Genomic DNA, 25549 nt, shown 5'->3' on the forward strand with positions numbered 1-25549 from the left:
ACAAGAAAACCTGTCCATCTCCCAACAATCTACCTTTCTCCCTCTATCTGCAGAAATCATTCCAGTCACAAAAGCAAAACGTTTTCTACGTGAAAATCCCCAACAATAAAAGTAATTCCATTTTATTTCAGCCCTGTAAAAGTGAACATTTATGCGTGGAATGAGGAATCCTCTCTGCTCAGGAGCTCCGTCCTGATCACAGTCGGCACCCAGAGAGGCCAGTGCGGACTTGACCCCTTTACTCTGGAAGGTCTGCTTTGACCTCAAGAGACTCCTAGGTGAACTTCCTCAGTGCACCAGGTAGACTGTGCAGCCCAACGCCGATCCATCTCCACTCTGGGAAGAGCTGAGAGCCAGCAAAGCCTCCAGCAGAGAGGAGACTGATACTCACAGCACACGTGTGTGCAAAGGAAACCTTAATTATGTGAGGTTTGAATACACACGAGTTGCTGGATCCTGACTTTACTCATTCTTGGGACATCTGCATTTCAGTCCAGTTAAAATGGGCAACATTAACTCCTTGCTGATCACTCACAGGGGCTCTCTAAAAAGTTGGGAAGTAGCAATGCATGCTCACAGCTACCATTCAGTCCCAGTTCTGGCTCTAGAAGAGACTGATTACCTCATTAAGGCAGAAAATACAATGTTAAAATCCTCAGAAATTCAGAATTTGTAACCCACTTGAATTAGTATACCCACACTCTGGCTCATGGCTAAGGTTCTGTGTGTAACAAGGGAATGTCTCCAACTCTGCAACCATGACAGATCCAAGGTATAAAACTAAATAAATTACTGATATTTATTTATAGTTCAACTGTGATTTCTCATTAAGCGAATAGTTCTGTCTTCATCTTACAGAACAGAGGCTCTCTACTCACTTGCACAGTTTCCATATTGTCCTTGCATTTCTTTCCTATAGCACTCCACACAGAAAATCCATTCCCCCTGTGTCTGTCCCCTCCTTAGACTCCTCTGAGGGGATCTTTATTCCATGAAGGGCCAGGGCAGGTGCTGTCTTTCAACGAGGCATGCCCACAGGAGGATCACATCCCCACAGGGGAGCTTGGAAGTCGTTTTGTCCCTGTGGAGATTTCCCTGTCTGGTCCAGATGCAAGGGGTGGCCCAGCCTGGGGACATCCTTTCCACGAGCAGCCAGTGGAAGCCCAAGGGCATTAGGTTAAAAAAGAGACCAAAATGACACCTCAAAGGATCTAAAGACTAGACTAACCTGTTATGGGAACCTCAGCCCGGCTGACACCCTGGCCCCAACAAAAAAAAAGGTCAGGATTTGCACGCTAGACCTCAACATGGTGACTACCTGCTGAAATAGATTTACATAGAAATGAGACTCTGAAACCCTGAAATATGCAAGATACAATTGAAATCATCTGTCATAACAAGATCAGGAGATACAGTGTAAACCAGAAAAGATGATTAACTGACAGAGGAATGGTTTTGAATAACCATTGTAACAATGCTTCAATCAGCAACTACAAATCCTCTTGAAACCAATAAAAGAATATAATCTCTCAGAAACAAAACAGTTTATAAGAAAGAATCAAATAAAAACCATAGAACCAGAAAACACAATAAAAAACAATAAATAAGATTCACCAACTCATAATTTGATCAGAAATAAGATAAAATAAGACTCAAATGTTGGATTCTGATAAAAAAAATCACTAGACTTTTTGAACAAAAATAACAATATATTTATCCAAGTTGTCTCTTTTAAAAGCTTTATTGAATCTAGTCCTATTAACTGAGAGCTCATTATCCTATGAAAATAGTTAGAAGGAATCTACTTACTACTATTTAAAGTGTTACTTTCCGATCAACAGTCCAAAAATCCAGTGGGAAAAAATGAGAATTCAGGTAAAATGGAAGCCTAGTTCCTTCAAGTTAGGGTAGCATTCTGCTGCAATTTAATAAGAATCACATGCTTCCAGATGTAGCTTCTTCAAGAAGCAATCCCTGAATATTGCAGGACATTTTGATAATTTACTGATGACCATTTCCTTAGCAAAGCCCTCCACGTTGTGTTCCAGTCGACCAGACTTGCCTGCATGTTGAATTCTCTATTTTTTAGTAACATAAGTTTTCCAACCCTGAGTGTCCCCGATTGCTGCCATGCTAGAAATGGAGAACTGGTGTTGATGGCGTCCTCAGCACTGAGCTGCAACCTCCTGTGGCCAGGAGGCCTGGGGTGCTGGAGCCTGAGGTCAAAGCCTCACCTCCCTGCAGCCACAGCCTCTTATACAGTCCACTCATTCTCACACACAGTTACCTGATGGAAGCACTGTTCAATAGTCTGTTAATTTTGCATACCAAATAAATGAACCCTTTTCTACAGGAAATGTTGTCAAAGCAATGTTGTCTTTACTGGAACATTCTCCAAACAATATGTTATTTTTCTATAATGCAGGATATGCAAATGTGTTCAAGTGTTTCAACAAGTGCTTTACTCAAATTTCATGATAGATATTTTGCATTCTGGTTAATATCCAAGAGATTCAATTCACTATAAATTAACTGAATGTGATTTTACCTGAAACTGTTTTGAAATGAACAAGTTTAGTTTAATAGTAAATAGTACTAAAACAGCTATTTTTCATACTATTGCTACTAAGACCTTAACAAAATATTATTCATATTTTAGAACTAGGTTTTTTATATCAGTGAATTATTGTGAGCACTCTATCACATTTACTTATGTAAACCACTAAAGGGTTAGATTTTGATTTTTTGTCATGGTATACCAATGCCTAGAGAGAAACTAACTTGTAAATAGTAACTCAAGATATATTATCTGCAGCCCAAAATCAACCTGGAGAGAAAAATTTGCTATCCAACTTCTTTCATTAAAATGAAATATAATTCATCAATTAAAATATTATATAAATAAGTTTGTTTTAGGTCTATGAAGCAGAGAAAACATAAAATCATTATAGATCTGAGGAATTAGGTTATAAGCCTTATGTTAAGAAAACAGCATAAACTATAAAAGATGTTTATAGGATTTGATTATTTCTCCAGTGATTTTGACCACAAAAGAGCTGTCATAAACCTATATTCTGGCTTGCAGTCACGAAGTTAAATATTTTTCTTTAACTATAAAACATTTGGTTTAGTAAGATAATATCATCAAAAGCCAAATTACATAATAATTAGTACATAATTTGAAACAAAAATTAAATATAAAATTCTGTATGGATTATAAAATGATCCTTGGGAACAATTTTAAAAGGGCTTTACCTGGCCGTACTTGGCTGCCAGATGGAGGGGCGTCCAGTACTGGTCATCCACGATATTGAGGTCCCCACCGTGCTCCAGGATAAGTGACACCACCTCCTTGTAGCCACTTGCACAGGCCATGTGTAGCTGTGAGGAGGAGACGTCCTGTCATCCCACTTTTTAAACAGAACAGTGACATCAATGGGGTTTATTGAGTTGTATAAAAAGAGCTGTTTCATAAAATACTGGATCTGAGACACAGAGCACATAAACAAAAGCCCTATGATTTTATTCATTACGTGTAAGTGGATAGCATTATCATGCTTTGGAGGAAACATTCTGGCTTATTAAGAACTCTCATTTTTTTCCTTTGACTCTCATAGTGTGCACATTTTGTCATTCCTATCCTTCCCGAGTTCCTCTTCACTGTGACCTGAATGTTTTAACACACAAGAGGTGACAACAGAATAGTTCACTACTGCCTGACCTCAGGCCAAATCTTCCCTGCAGGCTGTCCTTGGTGCTGCAGGACGGTTTCAAAGCCAGCACAAAAACTGTGATCCCTGAGATGCTCATGTACTGGTCAAGGCCCAGGGACCTGGGGAGGATCAGCTGACAGTTACCATTTAGCATTTCTCCTGGTTTAGTTCTCCACGGAATCTGAAGTTTAGAAATGAGGCCTCAGGATCTACAAAAATGAGATCATAGTTTGAAGCATTTGTTTCTATTTTTTAAGTGGGGGAGCTTTGTTTCTAAGGCCTCGCCCAAATAAATGAGGTTACTCAGGAAGTGTGTGGTGTAATTTGTTGTATAGACACAGGGAAGAAGAAACCATCAGGAAAGGACCAAAAGAAAACACAACTTAAACCCTGTAAAATCCTGGCAAGGAGTACTCTTCCTGTTTTTATCATAAAAACAACATATAGTAAAGTGAAAAAACACTCCCATGTACGTACGTACACACACACACACACACACACACACACACACACACAAAGATGCTATTTACAGAAACACCTGTTTTCTACTTTGGACTAACACTCTTCAGTCTGCAGCATACACTCACATGTTTCATTCTTGTTCTACCAACTTCATTAGAACAAGAATGATTCATCTAATTTATAGCACAAACATGAAGACACCATGTTTCACATTGCTCATCCCACGGTTTGTTACACACAGAATTCACCTCGTTCATATTCTAGCAAACAGTGTCAAGAACCATACATCCACGGGAATGGTAGAATTTAGTCTACTTTCTCCCAGAGATCAAGTCTTCCACCCACTTCTAAATTTATTCTGCATTATTTGAATAATCAGCAAATGACTGTCCAGTTATTCTACACTATCTGCAGTAGCATCTGGATTTCAGAATGCTCTACTCTTCATTTTGAGTATAAAACTGACTCTAAAACCAGAGTCAGGAGTGGACACTTTAGTTGGTCTGCAACTGCTGCTCAAGACCTCTTGAAGTCATGTGCACAGAGCCAACCCCTGCAGGGGAGAGGTGCTTTCCACAGAGCAAAACCTGGTGTCCACTGGTTGGAACCTCGTCGATGCTGGCCATTGTGTCCTGGGTAGGGGATAAACTAGCACTAGTGAAGTGAACAGGCAGAGGGAAACGTGAGGGCTGGTGTTTGTACCCCCTGAATTGTTATTTCCCTAGAGAAAGGTCTGACAAGCCAAAGTCTGTGACAGAGAGGAAGGGGTACCACCGCACACAGGCGCTGGTTAAGACACAGATGGTCTCAAGAGATTAACCTACTCAGATTAAGCACTTCAATTTCATGTGCTCTGGAACATGGATGGCATTTTAACAGTTGTATCCTTTTCTGAGGCTTCTGTTTACTTTTAAGAACATTATTAATGTAAACTAAAAGGTCTCTTCAAAGGAGCTGCTTTACATGTGGTCACCCTGCTGGACATCTAAGAAGCGAGGGAAGCTCTTTACTGGGTAAGAACCATCTGACTGAAGCCTCCCCCCACTGAGCCTTGTGCTGGTAGTTTTCGTCTTTTGCAGGTGACAATTCACCAGCTGGGAAATCAGGCCTGGTTTTGAAACCCGGCTGACACTCCAACTCAGAGCACAGAAATCGACCCGTGAACAAAGGCACTTTCTTGTCCTTCTCTCCAACAATACACAGAAAAGCACAGTACACGGTGCACCTTCCAGAAGGAGACTGCCAGCAAGGACGTCGTCACCATAAGAGACACACCTCAGGGAACTGCCCCTCCCTGGAGACTGTGGTCCCCCAGGGAGCCCCAGCTTTTGTTCACTGCTTCTTTCTTGTCACAGCTCAGAGCTGACCGCCACAGGATGCTGTTATCACAAAGCAATTATGTGCAACTTTTACGCTGTCTGATAAATGATTACAAGCAATGTCAAAACTGAAGATGGTTGAAAATAATACCAATTTACTGCTCCGTATTGATTCCTTCAATAGCTTCTCTACTGAAGGATACGTGAGCCACGGCCGGAGCATGCATGTTACTTGTCTTTGGCAGCGGTTTTTAAGCAAATATAAAGCTGCAATCCTTGTTAGTGTACAGAAAGAAAGGCTCTCTGTTTCTGCTACATGTCAGACAGGACTTTATCACAGGCAAGGAATGGACTATTAATTGAATAGCTCACTTTAATCTGCTTCTGACCACCAGTCCACAGATACTGCCCTCGGAGAGCAAGACCACCAGTCCTCTGAGTAACCGTCCCCTCTGCAGGCTCTCAACAGTCCTGAAGGCAACTGTTCGCTGCTCCGTGTCCCTGTGTGCCCTGGGCTCCTAGGCCTCCCACTCTTCCCATTTCCTCCTTCTCCAGCCTGCCTCCCCTGGTCTCATTTCTGGATGCTCCACTTCTCCCTCATCCCCAGGGTTTGGTTCCCATCCTCTTTCCTTCTGCGCTGACTTATTGACTTCCTTGGCTGACTCACCTTCTCCTCTTTCTCCCCCGAGGGTTAACACACTTCATCTGTCCTCAGTAAGCCTAACCCAGGCATGCTGAGGCTGGGTAAAGTGTACGGGTTGACAAGGCAAAATTTATTTTGGTAATTAGCATTAGGATCATATCAAATTTAATCCAAATTTGATTGGTCAATTTCTAATCTACTACAGCTGTGCCTGACAGCGACCAAAGTGCAATGGCATGGGGGGTTTCCTGGATTTCTGAACTATATTAATTTCAGAAGTAATTTGTTTTGCTTAAAGTGAAAATGAGTGTCTCTAATTCGTTATGTCTCAAACTCGCAGTGACAAAGTAACACACAAAAATGATCTTGAACTTGTAGGAAATGCATGCATGGGAAGAAGGCTTGAAGCAAACACCAACACACATACATGGGTTCCGCCTCGGTGGCAGCCCATGGACTCTGCACATCCTTCTTTACATATTTACGTGTTTTGCAAAATTTCTACGATGAATACGTATTACTTCTATGATCAGCAAAACCTCAGATTCTTTAAAGGTTAAATCTATTCAATTCTGTGTTTCAGGATCAACTGAAATCCTCTATTTAAACAATTTCTGAATCAAACACAGTGACCTACCAGGGTTACTCCTTCATCATTCTTCTCGTTGACATTCCCTCCGGACGACAGGAAGTGCCGGACATCGGTTAGCATACTCATTGGTCTCTGCAGCTTCAACTGGCGCAGGGAGGTCAGATCCACTCCTGGCGGAGAAAGAACCTTTCAACATGGACGCAGAGATGCTGTGGGTTCTGCCCGGCTCACGGGGCATCTTTCAGCATGTTCTGCTGGGAAAGCCCCTTTCCACTGAGGGCGACCACTCTCAGCTCCAGCAGGACTGCTTCCCTCTGCATGCAATCTACTAACTAGAGTACAGTCTTCGAGGGAAGAAAAAATGACCACTGGTTCTATTCTTCAGACTCGTCAGGCTCTGTGGAAGTACATGCCTTAATATAAACCATCCACACACAATGCCCCAAGTATTTTGAAGTACTTAAATTGAATTGAAAAAAATTACAAAGATATGATTTTTATGCTCTAAGACTTTCTGGTCTCAATAGTTGCTCCTAAAAGCAATGTAGCATCCTGGAATAGAAAAAAAGATTTTAGTAGAAAAGCTGGATAAATCAAACAACATTTATAGTTTAGTGAATACCATATGGACCCAAGGCTAACTTCTAGTTTTGATAAATAGTGGAACGACACCCATGGGTAGCAATGGAGGCAGCTCCAGGAATGGTGCATGAGGACCGTCTGTGACTATCTCTGAGAACTGCCTCTACATCTACAAATTATTTCAAAAGTAACCACTCTAGAAGGATGCTCCCTCTAAACACTCCATGACCATCATGATAATGAAGACAACCGACATTGAATGAAACTCTGTCTTTCTTAACTGAGTGGGTGATTCACACACAGAAAGCCCAGGTCTGCTTACCTCCTGCTCACGCCTCTCATCAGCATTTACTTCAACCTGAAACTTCATGATAGCGTGACCTTTATGGTAGCTCACCTCTCCTCATTTATGAATAACCTGATCCCAGAAGTGGTTCCAGGCTAAATAAATACTGACCAAGGACAAATAATTTATCTGCTACAGTTGACAGTGAATATGATGATAATGGAGATGGTGGGCTTGGGAATGGTGATGGTGGTGGTAGTGGTGATCATGACGACAGTGGTGGCCATGATCATGGCGATGGTGATCAGTGATAGTGGAGATGATGGTGACAGGGTGGGATGTTGGTGATGGGGACAGTGATGAGGTTCTCTCCCTCTCACACGTGTTTGCTATCAACCAGCCCCTCTGCTGAGCACTTTCTAGGTCTTATGTGATTGAGTCCTTTCACCTGTTTGGGTTTCAATATCTTCAGTCTCTCAGGTAATAACACAGACCTCAGAGAGTTGAGGCCGTAATTCTCAGTCTCAAGGCAGGAGCCACATTAGACATGTCCCCTCTGCTGGCTTCCTCTGGTGCTTCCTCATCTGCTCCCTCCATGCTCACCTTGGAGCTTGCGAGGGGAAAGGAGCAGAGGCTCTCAGGAGCCCAGCTGTCCCCGTCTGGGTGCTGGGCCTTTGGATTGTATCTGGCCCAACGTGGGCAGGAAACATACCCTGCTCAGTTTCTTCATCTGCAAAGTGGGGCTTTCAGGTTTTGCTTCCCTCATTGTTATGAGAATAAGGTGCATTCAGCATGTCAAACAGCATGGGCAGTAAGAGCTCCAGGAGAGCGAGCTGTGGTTACCAATCAGCCTTCTGTTGAGGATTCCATCCAATCCTTCAGGTGTGTCTTCCTTTGCCATAGGCAGTCACGGAGCCGAAAAATAAAGCCAAGTGCAATGATACTTGAAATGGGTAGCTCATTTCGAAGGTATTCCCTATGGTGGGATGGTGAAGCAGGGACAGTAACTCTCACCTTCTGCACCCTGGTGTGCCACTTCAAAAGAACCAACCGATTTCCCCAACAGAGCAAGTGAGGTCTGCTATCCACCAGCTAAAACTGTCACTCTATTCTCAGCTTTAAATTATGGAATTTTCCATGTGATTTAATTCTGGAAAATATTATTTCTCCAATGTCAGCATTCAATTTCACATATGAAATGGCAGAGGAATCTAAGGCCATAGTATTGTGTTAAATTTCCTAATGTTATAGTGTTTACTGATATGTCTTTTAGAAAATTATTTAAGCATGCAATTTAAGCTGAATGATAAAAACCAGAACAAGACTCAAAGACAAAGACAGAAATGAACACACAGATGTACTGCACCACTCCTTGCTCTCACACTCACAGCGCCATGTGTCGTGGGGAATGATCCTCCCTGTTCTGAAGGTGACGCAGGGAACATTCAACCTTGTAGCCTATTAATTTCCAACTAGGTTTTGAGTCAAATATGGTGCCAATTATGATGTGATTTTTGTTACCCATTCAGAAAAGAAGCACAAGTCTCCTTTTGGTAATACAACGCTAAAGAAATTCTCTCTGGGTGGTCAAGAAAATTTCTCCAACCAAGATGGTGATAGTGCACGGAAAGTCCGTTTTGTAAAGGCTATTGGGCCAATTCTCATTTTCATATTGTTTTCTCAATTTTCATATTGTTTTCTCAACAATAAAATTAGTATAAGGTCTTCTTAGATTTGTTATTTCAAGATAAATCTGGCATTTCTATTAATATAGAATTTGGAAACAAAATCATTTACCTGGACCCCACAGGTTGTTACCTATGAGCTATTACTGCTGCTTGATAGCTCTTGATGCTAACAGACATTTGTGCAAAACAGAATTTCATACCCCCCCAGTCTCCCAGATCCCTGTCTATCTTTGCTGCCCTCCTTCTTCAGGAGATGCTGTTGTGACAACTTGCTCGTCCTCCCTGGGAGGCTCTCCTGTGCTGTGGCCCTCACTGTGTGGAGCTGGTGTGGCTGCACCAGGACGCCACCCCAGCCCCTCACGGCTCTCCAAGGCACACCAGCTGGAATGGTGGCCCAGCCCCTCCCTGAGGTAGGTGTGAGGGTCCCGGCTCTGTCAGCCTGTGGCGTCTCAGGGCAAGTCATGTCCTTCCATCTTGGTGTTCCCATAAGCTCTGGATGCCGCATTTCTATTCATGAGCTTATGTAATACCAGCATCATCTGAATATCCAGAAACAGGATTTTACCCTCAAAAAGGAAACAGAGCTAAAGGAGCGTTTGCGTTCACCATGACTCACCCAGGCCGGGGATCAGCTTGGGTTTCTCTAACAGAACCTCAACTCACCCACATTGTTGTCACCAGAGGGAGGTTCCTAGGAGACCCAAGGAAGCAAGAGGCTGGGGAGGCCAGTGCAGACAGCGGCCCCAGCAGAGAAGGACAGGGTCACACGGGAGGCTTCTGCTGCCCTCCCCCACTTCCTGTGCCCAGTCTGCAACAGGCATCACTGGGCCGTCTCCACACATGGCAGCCTGGCTGCCCTGGCTCTGCAGAGGGGGCTGCTGGAGCAGCGTCTGCATAGACTTCACAAGTCAAAGAAGGGCACCTGGTATCTAGAAACCAAGGACTGGGGCACGGTGAGCAGATGTGGAGGCCACTGAAGCAACCCAGGATAGAGATGCGGATTCACCAAGGCACAGAGGGTGGCTGGTGAGGGGGCCCACTGGGAGGAGAGGTGCCAGGAAGCAGCTTCTGTGAGACTCAGTGACCACCAGACACCAGGGATTTGGGAGAATAAAAATAAGGTTCAGACACCTGTATTCCTGGCTGTAATGGCAAACTGTGGCATATAGAGACAGTGAGAAAGGGTGACGTAAGTCTAACAGGGACATGTCACCTCAGATGGTCTCAGCTCCACGTGTAGGTCCCTGATGACACTGCATGCCCGGGACTGGAGTGTAGAAAGGGGGTCCGGTGCAGGAATACCCTCGGGGCAGGTGACAACACCAACAGCCAACAGGGACTCCAGTCTCCATGTGCCAGGGAAAAGATTTTCAAGGAATAGACCTAGAGACCAACACTCAGGAACCTGAATTCATAAGAGGAACACCCAAGGCCAGCCCCACGGAAGCTCAAGAGAAGAAAACCAGGAAAAGATCTTCCCAGGAGAGTGGCCAGGGTCGCTGGATGTCACAGAGAGATGAAGTAATAAAGTAGAAGAGGGAGGTGGTCCCCAGGTGGAAGGCCACAGAAGGCAGTGTCCACCCTCGGGGGCATTCCCAGGGGTGGGTCAGGTGGGAGGCTGACCTTCAGTGGCTGAGGAGCAGGAAGAGGAGCCAGGGCGTCCAAAGGGACAGTGCAGGTGCAGGAGAGGACACAGTGGGTGGTGATGTGCCAGAGTCACGTGAGCTCTGCCCTTCTCAGGACATGGACATACAGATCTCCGCTGGTCTTTTGTCCTGACCACCCCAGCTCCCCCTCCGTGCTCCCTCTCCTAGGTGGCTCACTGGAGTCCACTGTTTCCCTTGCATGGCAGCTGGCTGGCCTTGCCCGGAAGCTCTAGATTCATCAAGGTTCAATCACCCTGCATAGCTGTCTTATTTTATAGCCCGGGAAGCTCAGGCGGGGAGCCGAGGTTAATTGCTGTGCCTGAGATTACAGTGTGACTTGCTGGTGACAGTACAATTAGAGCCTGTGACCAGCGATTTTCCATGTAATCAACTTGTTCATGACATGGCCTGCCCCTCCCGCCACCTGCTCCCTGATGTGACAGCATGATAAGTGTCTGATCCGAACCTGTAGGGATGCAGCGTGAATGTCCAAGACTGTGGCCACCCAGTTATAATAAGGCAGTGCTGAAATTCTGAGAGCTGAATCCCAACGAGACCTCCTCGTGGAACGTCAGAACTGCTGAGGACCCCAGCCCAGGCTGTCACCGCAGACAGTAAAGGCACACCAGCCAGGGGGAAGGGAATGAATGGGACTCACAGTGTTTAGTAGGAACTGGGCAGAGGGTGTGATAAGCAGAAGCAAGACTGGCAGGAGCAGAGCCAGGATGTGACAGATGCGAGGGAGGGGCAGATGGATGGGATGGCGGAGCCAGGCCTCGGCGGTGACAAGTAAGAAACAGAATTAAAAACTGAAGAGGTATTAAATTGAGTTGGCTCCAGCTAACACCCATTTACACACTGACAGTGACAGCCATGCTTGTGACAGATTTCCTCCAAACCACTCAGACGCAGTCCCTTTTTCTTGTTGCTCTCCTGTCTCACCAATTTTTAATCGACTTCTGAACCCGTGTGGTTTTGTCAGAGAGAACACTGATCTTGCAAACACCAGAACCTCTGAGCTCTCCTGCAGGAGAAGCTCCAGGATGGGGGGCTGTGTGCGGCCCACTGAACCCAGGGCACAGCCACTACAGGTGGGCACTGAACACACAGCAGGCACAGGAGGCTGCTCCGCTCTGATGCGGTGCTCTCCAGCACAGGAGGCCCAGGTCCCCGCCGGGACAGCCACTGCTACTCGCCTTCAGAGCCAACGGGACCATTTCTGGAGAATTCAGGGCTACCAAGCAGTGATCATCCTCTGAGCCCTGCTCAGGATAAACCTTCGTGACCTGTGACCTGGACAGGTGCAGCAGAGAACAGGTCTGCATGCAGGGAGCTTCTCATGAGACGAGAAGGGGCACATCACCGGATCTCAGCGACTGAAACTCTGTGACCCTTTTCTCTGGCCACTGGTATCCTTGAAAGGATGGGGATTTCCTGGTTCTTATTTATTCCTAAATAGCAGGAAGCGGGGGGCAGCTCTTCACCTTCACGCCAGCCAGGGTCAGGGATCGGTGCCTCCCAGGGCTGCGCTGGCTCCTGAGCTCTCGGCTGGGTCTGTGTAATCAGCACCCTGTCAGTGACACTCCCCGGGCTCAGCCTCATCTCTGCAGGCTGGCATCATGTGCCTCAGGCTGTCTCCTGACCATGCTGGTGGATCTAAGTCACAGAGTGGCTTCCAGGGTGCTGCACACCCTGCCCCTACCCAAGTCCTCACTGTCTGAACTCCCGCTAGGACCACCGGCTCCCAGGGGAACACTCCTGAGATGACTTCGCACTCATTAGCTCAAAATTCAATTGTGCTGGTTCACGTCCTTCCCCTCCCGGGGGGTGGGGAGGGAGAACAGATGATAATGACAACCCCAGTGCCACTAATTATGGACCTCAGAGGCCTCTCAAATGTCCCTCCTCGTTGCCTCTGTATTTCTGCCGGTTTGCAGAAAGCTGTGTGGATTAAACGTATGGTGCAGAGCGGAGAAGGCCGTGGAGGGCAGGGGAAAATGCCTGATTTATACCACATCGGCCACACCAGTGGGCCATTCTGCCAGTCCAGCTCCTCTACAGCCTCTTTCACCAGCTGCAGCTCACCGTTTTCATCCAGGTAGGTCAAGAGGATGGAGCTGGATTCTGTCCCTTCCACAGCATAATCCAGCGGGATATTTCCATTGACGTCCTGGAGAAGGACATTGGCTCCGGCCTATGTGAAAAGAAACAAACAGAAACAAAAAGTGACATTACGTACACCGTTAAGATGAAAAAGCTGATCACCAGCTTCCCTTTCAATTTTGGTTGGAAAACAGACCTGGACACAGTTTGTGGGACATAAATCTGCAGATCATAGAGAAAGCCAGAATTAATTTTAACATAATTATACAAAATAGCTTGTGCAGACTCAGGTTTGCAAAACGTTCCTCTGACCCTTGCAACACCATGGCCCAGTGACTTCTCCCACCCCTGCCACTGCACCCACACTATGGGATGAATGATGGCTGCTACATGGTGTCCAGATGTGGGCACCTGCTCTCTGCTGCCCTGCGTCCACACACAGACGATGCCCAAGGCCCTCAGAGACCCTCAGTGAACTCTCCCGTGAATAGGCTGGACTGGGGCAATCTTTCTCAGTCCACCACAAAAGTCTCCAAGCTCCTGTTCTCCACAAATATTCTTCTGGGAGCTGTTATCACACTTCATTGATTTAGTAAGGGCTGTGCAAGTCCCCCTGGAACTTTCCAGAACTGTTTTCTAATGAAGAGTGTAAACTGAGTCCCTAATGGACTGACTACACTAAACACAGCTGCTCTGATCTTTACTCCAAGGGTCCTTTGTCACCGTCACCCTGAGCCCTCTTGCCATACCCATGTCCTTCCCAGCTTAGGTACAATGAAAGATTTGCTTTTAAACACTGGTCCCATGAACTGTCCCCACTGCTCCACATTCTTTAACGAACTCCATAAACTTTATCAGGCATGGATAACATCTCTTCTCCAAGGACATGCCCCTCAGTCCCAGAAGCAGTATCTGCTTCCTCCATCTGCTATTCCAGTATTTTAAAGAGTTCTCTTGATTATAGCACGTAGTTGACTCCTTTTCTCTAATTAATCATTATTGGGCTGGGGTTGTGGCTTAGCGGTAGCACACTGGCCTGGCACGTGTGAGGCACTGGGTTTGATTCTCAGCACCACGTATAAATAAATAAAATAAAGGTTTACCAACAACTAAAAAATATTTTTAAAAAATAATTATTTATATTCTATCTTCCTTATTAAAATTTTGGTAGGAATCCTGGCCCTAGGTGGGTGGCCTCGGGGATAAGCCCTCCAAGATGGGATCTGGGGCGTGGTGCAGTTGTACTGTTAGGCCTGAGCCTGCTGCTGAGGCCCGGGATGGTGGGAAGTGGGAGGTGAGGAACTCGAGCACACAGTGGTGCTGCACCTCACCAAGCCGCGCTCGGGGTAGACTGTCCTGAAGCGTAAGCTGAAGCAAGGCTTTGGGCGTCCAGGGCGCAGCAGCACTGCCCATCTGGCAGGGATCATGACTGCAAGCACAGAAGGGTCCCCTGGACTCCCAGGACTGCACTGGGAGGCTTATAAATAAATGAGTGATTCATGAGTGCAAGGCCTCTAGCCATCAGCTCACGTCATGAGGGGACCAGCAAGGTTCCTTCCTAGCCCCTGATTACAGGGTCAGTGGGATCTAGTCTCACCAACGGTCTTATTCTGAAAGCTGCCGTTCCTTGGTATGGAATAGGATCCAGGACCATGGGTGGGGCCATGTGGTTGGACTCCCATGACACATAGGATCCTGAAGCCTCCCTTCCCTGCACACCCCCTGCCAGGGGAAGCAGCTTGCTCTGCGGAGCCCGAGGAGACCCCTCCACTTGCTTCACCTCTGGGGGAAGTGCACGTGGGGCACATGCCTTCACAGGGATGGACACTCTCTCATAGACCACCCCTCTCTTTCCTACTGCATTCGACCCTAGAATGAAACTCAGCATCCTTCAGGGAGAAGCAGGTCCTGGGGCCCAGCGTGAAGTCACTTACACACCTAGAGAATCCCAAGATTTCATAGACACATAAGACTTCCACCTCGCAGAAGCACAAATATATGTGCATACATACCTACGCGCGCACACTCACACCTCACTCCCGGAGGACACATGCCAACAGAGGTCCTTAGAGCAACAGGCAAGGGAGGCAGAATCTCCCGAGTCCACCAACATGGCGCACCTGGTAGCGATGCCAGACCTAATGTGACAGCTCCCTGTCATTGGAATGCAGCAAACTGCTTAACTGTCCCACCAAAATCTGAACATAAAATGGCCTCTTTATAAAGAGGGTGGGGTGCCCAGTGGAGGGCAGGAGGCCTCTGCAGAAGGGGGTGCTTTTGAGGGCTTCCCGTGCTTCCTTTGGTCCTGGTGGCACTGTTGGCAGAGGGGCCTTCTAGTCACTGTGAGAGGGGCTGCAGTGTGACACCCTCCCACCGGTTCTGAAGGATCTGCAGGAAGCTCCACGAAGACCATAAAGCACTCAGCAAGGCTTCCTGACAGCCAGAGCCAGCCTGGGAGCCACCGAGGACTTCCCCACATCCAGAGGGCCTCAGCCACGTCCTCTCCGGGAGGAGCTGCGTGAAGTCGGTGGAGGCGCTCTTCCCGGGCTTTCCCTCTCCCTGGACGAGCAGCCACTCGCACACGTGCATCCTGCCATCACTGGGCGCTCCCTTGGCCCACCCAGTAACCAGCCCACAGTGCACATCAACAGTTCCTCCCATTAAGAGCCTGGCGTGTGGCCTCTGTCCTTGTCCCTGGTTGCGTCCTGGTGCTTGTGCTGGAATGAGGGGCGCGGTGGTGCAGCACAGACTCTGGGGCCAGCGGTTCAGTCCTCTCCACCGCGTCTTCACTTGGAGCCTGGGGCAGACTGGGAAGGTTTCCGTGTCTGGGTTTCCTCAGTCGTGACAATCACGAGCTCCAGGTGCAACGGTCCTGAGTGTGATCCCCTCCAGGTCCTTCCCACACAGAGCTCTGAGAGGCAACCTCCCCTCGCTGTCGTTGTCAACCCACATGGCCCCGGTAAGTGTATGGGTGACTGTCCCCAGATAAGCACCCCGTTCTCCACCAAGGCCAGAACTTGGCACAGGACTCCGGTTGACACCCCTGTCCAGACCCCCCCCATCAGTCACATGACCTTGACCAAGTTACCTCCTGCCTTTAGTTTCCAGAGATAGAAAATGGAGATAATGGGTTGTTGTGAAAATGAAATGGATTAAGTCTGGCCAGGTATTAATAACACGGCCCTAGTGCAGGAACTGGCCGGTACAGCGATGATGCACATCACGGTTGCGGCAAGGCTAATGCCTCCCACTGAACACACGCCCCTTTCCTGAGACCAAACTGCTGGAGGGTGTCAGGGGGCCTGTTGGAAGCAGTTTCACTGGAGCATTGCCAGGAAGTACACACGTGGAGACAAACTCTCCTTAAATAACCAGACTCCATTCTGGGATGTGTGAAAATAATGTGAATGCTTATTGTGCTTATGGTGAATACCTGTGGCTATTTGTGATGCATTCAACTCTGCAGGGAGAGTGTGAACCTAAGTCAAGAGGCCTAGAGATGGCTGGGCAGCTCCAGCAGTTGACCTTCAGAGCATTCTAGGGTAGACAGGTGGGGAGCTGCGTGCCAGTCCTCCATGCAGTCGATGCCTCAGCGTCCTCCACACTCTCCTCTGGATGCCCATGAGCTCCCAACTCACTCTGGATGGTGGGCCCCTTGTCATGCAGCCATCAAACACCACCTAGCTCCCCCCGCCCCACAACGCAGAAGACCTGCATTCCATTGGCAATACAGGTGGAGCAGTTCCTCAAAACTGTGTGAAACACTTGCACGTGGAACAAAGCCTGGACCCAAAGGCCGAGATGCAGATCCTGGGCAGCTGGAGTAAAGCATCTTGGCACATGGAGCTTTCAGTGATCTCCAGGTTACAATGCAACAATTCAGACAAGTTTTACAGGCAAAATCTGCCCTTTGGAACTCAGAGGTTCCCGAGTCCATTTCCACAGTGTAACCTGCAGACCTGGAGGAGGAGGAGAGCCGCTGTGCTTCAGACGCCTGAGCAGAGCCCGGGAGGTTTTGCTGACCTCCTGCCCCTGCACATGGCAAAGACCACCATGTTTCCCCTTTTACATGAAGCAATTTTATGTCGATATTCTTTATTTTTACTGTACTTTAAGATTAGCATGAATGTCCTTCTTGAATATTCTTGGCTTTTACTATCAGTTCAGCTAACTCAGAAGTAAATGTGCAATTTTAATTGATAATGGATTTAACTATGGAGATGATCATCTCCATATGAAAAAAATTCCTCAAAATATCAGAGCAGCTCTCCTAACCCCACCAGGAAAGTCTGATTTCATACAAACCAAAGGGGAAAGGCTCATGGGATTGGGAACCAGTAGCATGTATAAGGTAGCATACTAGCTTTTATTTATTTATTTATTGGTACCAGGGATTGAACGTAGGGATGCATAACTACTAAGCCATGTCCCAAATCTATATTTTTTTATTTTGAGACAGGGTCTCACTAAGCTGCTTAGGGCCTTGCTAAGTTGCTGGGGTTGGCTTTGCACTTCCAATCCTCCTGCCTCATCCCCCAGAGTGGCTGGGATTATAGGCGTGTACCACTGTGCCTGGTAGGTTTTTATTTTTTAAAATACTTTGAACCATTCAGGCACAGCAAATCATCTTACTCAATTTTGTGAAGTGAGAACAAATAAGTAATTCAATTCAATAAAAATATCATTCTTGGAGTGCCCATTTTTAATAGGAATTTAAGAGTGTGTGTGTGTGTGTGTGTGTGTGTGTGTGTGGTGTGTTCTAAAACATAATTTTTTCTCTACAGGCATGCACTTGGTATTCTTTTTAAAGTGTTGTTTTTGCATCTCACACTTCCCTCCTCTGATGTGAGGGTGCAGTATATGTACAAACAAGGGAAACGGCTCCTGGCTGGGAGACGTGCTGCCCCCCTCCACCGCCTCCCCGCACACAGACCTCTGGCCCTGCTGGTGGGGCCCAGCACTGGACATTGACAATAACATCTCACATGCTGGTGTGAGCAGTGCATTTCTCGAATGCTCGTTTCATTTCAGGGGATGAGAATTGGGGAAGATGAGGGTTTCAGGCTAAATTTTTCACATACAAAACGAAGACCACCCAAGCCTGGACTTCTTGATGTAAGAACAACAGCTTAGCAATTCCCGCACATTTTAAAAATCTTAAACACTGTTTTTCAATAAATAAATGCTGCACACTATAAAAACATATGAGTAAGGATGGAAATGGATCTCAGGTATGTGAAAAGGATACTGGAAGTGGGGAACCCCTACATGCTTTCTCATGATTCAAGAGATCCAACTTACATGCACAGTTCGCCAACAGCCTAAGCTCCAAGGCGACATGCGCATGTGTGCATGGGTATGAAATAACCTCTGATTTACATTCCAAGACCAACCACCAGATGTCCAGTTTCTTATAGTAACAATAGTTATTAGCCTTTGTTTCACTAAAAATGAACTTCTGGATTAAGAAGACTAACAGCTAAAAAAAACTAACAGCTGTTAGAAAACTAACAGCTAAAAAATAGACATACGTGGTTTTTGCAGCATATGTACAAATACATGGTGACTGAGGCAGAGTTCTACACTACCGGAACAACAAAAATGTTGTATTTGCACAATACAGACCATAAGGCAAGTCTTTCAGTTTGCATCAAGAAAATAAATCAATCGTGATTGGTTTTCATCAGGGAAATGAAAGTAATCAATGTTATGTGTGCAAAAATCAATAGCAACCTCTCAAAGAATTCCTGCAATTGAAGACTTCACGGTTCCTCCTGGGAGCCCTCAGCACATTTCTTCTTTAATTACTGAAAATGGAAAGCCATTCAACTTACAATTTCTCCTAAACTATGCTCCTGGAGTGCTGGAGCTGGAGCTCAAATAAGTCATTCCTCCAGGTGGGAATGTCCCTTACCACACGCCAGATGACAGATAAAATGATAGGTTCACGATTCTCTCAATAAACATTTTATTGGCTTAAGTTATGTAAATAGTTGATCTCAATGAATATACTGGTAAATGGTTTCATGTAGTAATAACTCTCTAACATATGAATACTGAAATGTTAATGAGATACTTTTGTCTAATGGAACTTTAATGAAGAAATAAGTCTTTTTACATGATTGAACATTTTGGTGACTTTCTAATCTACTGACAGTCGAAAGAGTAATTCAAAGAACCCGTGTATACCCACTATGATTTGGACTACATCCCCTCCAAAATGACTTGTTAAGCTCTAACCCCAGTTTCTGTGAATGTGGCCTTATTTGGGAGTGGGTCATGTGGATGTTACTAGATCAGATGAGGTCATGCTGGACTAGCATGGGCTCTGAATCTAACAGGACTGAGGTTCTTATACGAAGAGAGAAACATACACAAAAGCCACGGGAAGATGGAGGCAGAGACTGCAGCGATGCTCCCACAAGGCAAGAAATGCCTGGGCTGCTGGGAGCTGGGAGGAAGTGTCCCCTCTTGAAGGTAGAGGAAGCATAGCCCTGCGGACCACTCGTATGTAGACTTTAAGCCTCTAGAACTGAGAGAAAATAAAATTTTAAGCAACATGGCTTGTGTACTTTATCATGGAATCCTAGGAAGCTAACATGGTACCCCACCCAATACAATGCTCTGAATGTTTATGGACCTCCCCAAATTCAGACACTGAAACCCATCTCCCCAAGTGATGGGTGATGGTATTAGAGGAGGAAGCTGGGGAAGGAGGGAAGGTCATGAGAGTGGAGCCTTCATGATAAAGATCAATGTCTTTATAAGATCCCAGACCAATAAAATTGATTAGTCTCTAGCCATGCTAGGAAAAAGGTAAGGAACACACAAATTACCAGGTCAGAACTGAAAGAGAGTCCACAGACATCAGAAGGAAAGTAAAGGACAACCAGGAACAACTTGGCCTACAGGGTTTATAACCTAGATGAATTGGGCCAGTTCCTTGAAGCGTACAGTCTGCCAAAACCCTCTAGTGAAGAAACAGACCATCTGAGTATGCCTGTATCAAATAGGTAGAATCAAGAGTTGAGAACCTTCCAAAACAGAAAGCATTAGGCCCTGATGGCTTCACTGGTGAATTTTATAGATCATTTAAAGAAAAAAAATTCTCTAAATCTACTTTAAAAAAGTAGAAGCAGAGGTAATACTTCTAACTCATTCCATAATGCTAGCAATACCCTAACAACAAAGCCAATGACATTACAAGAAAAGTAAACTACAAATCAATATCTTTTATTAACATAGATGCAAAAATCCTCAATGAAATATTAGAAAATTGAATCCATAAAAAATGTTATATAACACAAACAAAAGAAACATATCTAAGGAATTCAAGGTTGGTTCAGTACTCAAAAATCAATTTAATATATCACATCAACAGGCTATAAAAGAAAAATCACACAATCATATCAATAGATACAGAAAAGTCATTTGATAAAATTCAACATTGATTCATGATAAAAAAAATCTCAATAAACTAGAAACTGAGAGAAACTTTCTTAACTTGACAAGCATATCTATTAAAAGCTGACAGCCAATGTCATGTTTAATGGGAAAAACTAGAAAATTTCCCACTAACATCAGAAACAAGGCAAGGATATTTTGTCCTGTTATTCCTTTCCGATGCTATAGTGGATGCTATATATTGTGTATAACACAATACAACACCGAAAGAAAAGGAAATAAAACATACAAATGGAGAAGGGAGGAAACATTGTCCTTATTAACAGATAACATGAACATCTATGTAGAAAATTTAGGAAACTAACCAAAAAAAACCAAAACAACATACACATACACATTGACACATACAATCCCCCTTGAAACAATAAGCACATACAGCAGGGTTGCATGATGCAAGTTTAATATACAAAAATCAAGTATTTTAATATATACTAGCAACAGACAAATGGAATTTGAATGTAAAAGCACAATAGCATTTGCAATCACATCCCCCAAAAGGAATTACATATGAATATGAGAAAACTAAATCTCTGGTCAAAGAAATCAAAGAAAAAGTACATGGAGAAAGATATTCCACATAAATAGATAAGAAGACTTAAAGTTGTCAAGATCTCAGTTCTTCCAAACTTGATCTACAGATTCAATGCAATATCAATCAAAATCCTAGCAAATTGTTTTGAAGACATAAACAAACTGACTCTAAAGTCCATATAAAAAAGCAAAAGATCTGGAAGAGCCCCTCAGTATTGATGAAGATAACAAAATTGGAGGACTGACTACCTGACTGCAGGACTTTGTGCATGTCTACACAATTGGGACAGTATGGTGTTGGTGAGAGAAGACACGTGGACCAAGGGAACAGAAAGCAGAGGACAGAACTGGACCCACAGGAATAAGGGGCAAAGACACTACAGTAGAGCAGAGGCAGTCTTTCCAATGAGTAGTACTGGACTAACTGGACCACTGAACGCAAAACAATGAATCTAGACCCTGATCTTCCTTCACAAGAATTCATTCAAACTGGATCAAAAGGAGAGACCAAGAGGGGAAGAGGGGAAAGAAGAGGTACTGGGAGTGAAAGTACCATTCATATTATTATATTGTATGCATGCATGAATAACTAACAACAAAACCCACCAGTATGTATGGTTATAATGTCCCCAGTAAAAACCTTTAAAAGACCAAATTGTTCCTAGACCTAAATGTGAAATGCAAACTATCAAACCCTCAGCAGCTAAATAAGAGAAGACCTAGATGACAGTGAGCAGCATGACCCAATTCTAGATACAGCATCCAAATCACCATCTAGAAAATCAATAATTGATAGTCTGCAGTTCATTAAAATCAAGAAACTCTGTTCCTCAAAGGATAATGTCAAGATAATGAGAAAAAAAGCCACAGACTAGAAGAATATTTGCAAAGAACAAATCGAATAAAGAACGTACAGAAAACATACAGAGAGCTCCTCACACTCAACAGTAAAAAGAAAGTAAGAAATGCGCTGCACACCCAACAGACCCTTCACCAGGGAAGACCTACAGAGGACACACAGACATATGAAAAGACACGGTAGGTCACATGTCATCAAGCAAAGGAAAATGACAATGGCAAACGGATATCACTATGCACCTATCAGAATGGCCAAACTCAGGAACACGGACAACCTTAAATGCTGGAGAGGACCTTCTATTCATTGCTGTGGGGAGTTCAGAACGGGACAGCTACTTTGAAGGTCAGTTTGGCCATTTCCTATACAACTAACCCCACTCCAGCCTTACACTCCAGCAGTCATGCCCCTTGGTGATTACCTGAAGGAACTTAAAACTCATGTCCACAGCAACACCTGGGCAAGGCGGTTCACAACATGTTTATTCACAACTCCCCAAACTTGAAGCAGCCAAATGTCCTCCAGGAGGTGAGTGGATGATCAAGCCACTTACCCGGAGACAATGGGACATTCTGCACTCCAAGTTACTAAGCTGTTGTCATGAAAAATAAGGAGGAAACGTAGAGTGGGAAAGAGCCAACCTGAAAAGTCTGCATACTCTTTGAGTCCAAACATGTCACATTCTGGAAAAGGCAAAAGTGGAGAGACATGGGTAGACAAGGGTGCAGAGGGAGGGACAAACAGGCAGAACCCAGAGCATGTTCAGGGCAGGGAAAATACTCTGCCTCAGTCATCATCCATCTGTCTAAACTCAAGAAGCACCCCAATATTACCTCTGGCATTCACTGGAACCCCAACTGGTGACAAACACAATATGATCCCTATGATATTAAAATAAAACTTGTGGATGCTAACGGAGATTGCCTCGGCTCCTTCCTGTGATCTGTAATATTACCCACATCATCTTCCCAGTCCTGGCTCCAATGCAGTCATGCCCCTGCCTGTGGCTCCCTCTAGGAGTCTTCTCAGGGCTGATGGGCGTGGTCTACAGCACAGGTGCTGGGGAAGAAGTGAACCAGCCACAACACTAAGTAATTTATAAGCCATCTCGTGACAATTCCATATGTTAGAACATTTCTTTACTTAGCAGTTTCAATTCTAGGAAAAGATATTTCTTAACATGTTTATGGACACTGGTATTTCTACTTACATAAATTATCTGTTCAAGTGTTTTGGCTATTTAAAGTTGTGGTTGTGTTTTTGCTGACATAAACTACTTGTCATTTGTTAGCATAGACTTTCAAACAAAGAGCAGAAATTCAAATAACAACAAAATCTCAACCATTACAAAAAACAATCTATTCAGAATAGCAAAGTGTTCAGACGTGATAAATAATAAAAGGCCAATCCAACCTAAATTTATTTTCTTTGTTTTCCTTCACAATAATCAAATAGATCACATGTATTATTTTGTTTAAATTAATTTCAAAGCAATATTGGAAAATATTTTACACTACATCCATGTCCTAGAGGGGCTGGGGCCATGCTAGCATGTGAGCCTCTGGGAGCCCTGTACTAGCACAAGACACAGTAAGGCCCTCACACATACCTGAAATCATACCCATGTCATGGAAATGCAGCAACATCCAGTGGTCCAGTGCTCGTGGAATGTTATGTTAATTAAGTCACAGAAGTTGCTATACTCCAGTGAACGCCTACTTAAGGAATCCGATATTTAGATAACTGCAAGAAGTCTAACTGAGGCTTCTTGCACAGATCAGAGGTCCATGAAATTTTAACCTTCTATTTTCTACAACCCTGTGTTCACTAAGGAAGTAAGTTTGGTTTTTAAACTACAGAAAATGGAACATTAGGGCACCCAGAGCTGTCAGAACCCAGGAAGCAGGTCCAGAGCCCGCTGGGGACTCCAGGCAGCCGCAGGGCCCAGAGGCAGTGACCTGGGCTGGGCCCACTTCCCGAGGCCCTTCTCAGGACACTGTCCAACAATCTTCAGTTGTGATCCTGCTGCCACCGGCCTCCTGATCACACCGACAACGCCCTCAAATGCACCTCTGAGGCCTTCAGAAACCAGCCTCAGATTGAGTCCACGTCTGCTTCTGCCTGTGACAGGAAATCTCAGTGGTGACTTGGTTTTCCTGGTGTCATTTAACCTTTTAATTTCATTATTTCATTTACTTTCTGACACCAAAAAAAAAAAAAAAATGTAACAAGGGGGGAAAAGATGGTACTTTTTACCAGATATAACCAAACATTTCAGTTTTACCTAAATATTTTAGTTATAGTAGTGAAGAATAAAATCTAACTAAATATTTTATTAGACCTAACTAAAGAATGTATTCTTTATTCCTGTGTACATTCCAACCTGACTTATAATCTTTGAAGTTTAAACCCATACTCTATTTTTTTGGGTGGGGGGGAGGGACTAAGGATTGAACTCAGGGACACTCAACCACTGAGCCACATCCCAGACCTATTTTATATTTTAGTTAGGGACAGGGTCTCACTGAGTTGCTTAGTGCCTCGCTGTTGCTGAGGCTGGCTTTGAACTTTCGATCCTTCTGCCTCAGCCTCCCTAGCTGCTAGGTTTACAGGCGTGTGTCACTGCGCCTGGTGAGTATAAACACCTTTGTCTGCCACATTGTTCTAACTAAACTTTCTCTTATATTCTGTGGGATTGGAGCAGTGGAACGGAGCTTAGCTCCTAGGTCATAGATTGGCACACTTGGCTCACACGGATTCTTTCACATACTAGTCTCTCATTTTCTAGCTCGGCTTCCAGGTCATAGGAACCTTTGCTCTTCTCCTGAGTCATGTCTAAACTTGCCAAAGATTTCACAAACAGTGCATCCTAACTTGCACAGGAATTCTGGAATTCAGCAAACACAGCAGGACGCACGCGTGTGTTTTCAACAACAGAAATTCCTTCCCCATCTACAGAGCAAGCAATCTACAATTGGAGTTGGAATTTTGAAATCCTGTGGAAATGTCTGCGCTATTTGTACAGTTCTTAAAGTAGAAGGTTTTGATGTGAACTTTTTTTTTTTTTAGCCAACCATGATCACAAAAATATACAGATTATAAATCTGTCAGAGAGGTTTTCAGTTGGCAATCCTGGCTCAAGCTTCACAAATTAAATTATTTTAAAAAGTGCAGATTTCATAGGATCTTCATGGAATATGATAAAACAGTGAACATAAATTACCTAACTCCATATTTTTATTAATATTAAAATACCCAAATGTGACAGTTGTAATATATATAGTATTGGAAACGGAATCAGGATATCAAAACTCCTGAGAGAAGAAAAGACATCCCAGGGAGGCACAGATGTGTTTTTCCGGGTCTGACATTTCTGCGTATCTGTGAGTGCAGTTTGCAATGCGCCGATGATGGAACATGATTTTCAAGTAGAGTTTAAAGAGTGAGTCTTTCTGTTAATTTAAATGCAAAGGGATTTCCGATTTTACAGCACTTGATTGATTGACAAAGACCCTGCTCAACTCCAGGACGAGCCCTGAGCCATCCACCTGTGGCTACTGTGACGGGCCTGCTGCTCGGATGCCAGAGGAGCCTGGGGACCTCGGTGGACCCTCCTGCTGTCTGGGATGCCTCACCCGGTCCCTTCCCTCTGTCTGAGAAGACT

The 25549-nt window shown here is 44.9% G+C and overlaps 1 protein-coding gene across 1 annotated transcript in view; it reads right to left on the reverse strand.

The window, feature by feature from the left end:
* The window catches only part of Myo16 (myosin XVI), a 394733-nt gene that overhangs the window by 280861 nt on the left and 88323 nt on the right, over positions 1-25549 (reverse strand). Inside the window, exons 4-6 of the mRNA XM_026399873.2 lie at positions 13017-13125; positions 6775-6899; positions 3256-3381 (exon numbers count right to left, since the gene is read on the reverse strand). Of these exons, the coding sequence (XP_026255658.2) occupies positions 3256-3381; positions 6775-6899; positions 13017-13125 (360 nt within the window). The remainder of the gene's footprint in view (positions 1-3255; positions 3382-6774; positions 6900-13016; positions 13126-25549) is intronic.

Source organism: Urocitellus parryii, chromosome 2 (genome assembly GCF_045843805.1).
Source record: "Urocitellus parryii isolate mUroPar1 chromosome 2, mUroPar1.hap1, whole genome shotgun sequence".
Classification (NCBI taxonomy): domain Eukaryota; kingdom Metazoa; phylum Chordata; class Mammalia; order Rodentia; family Sciuridae; genus Urocitellus; species Urocitellus parryii.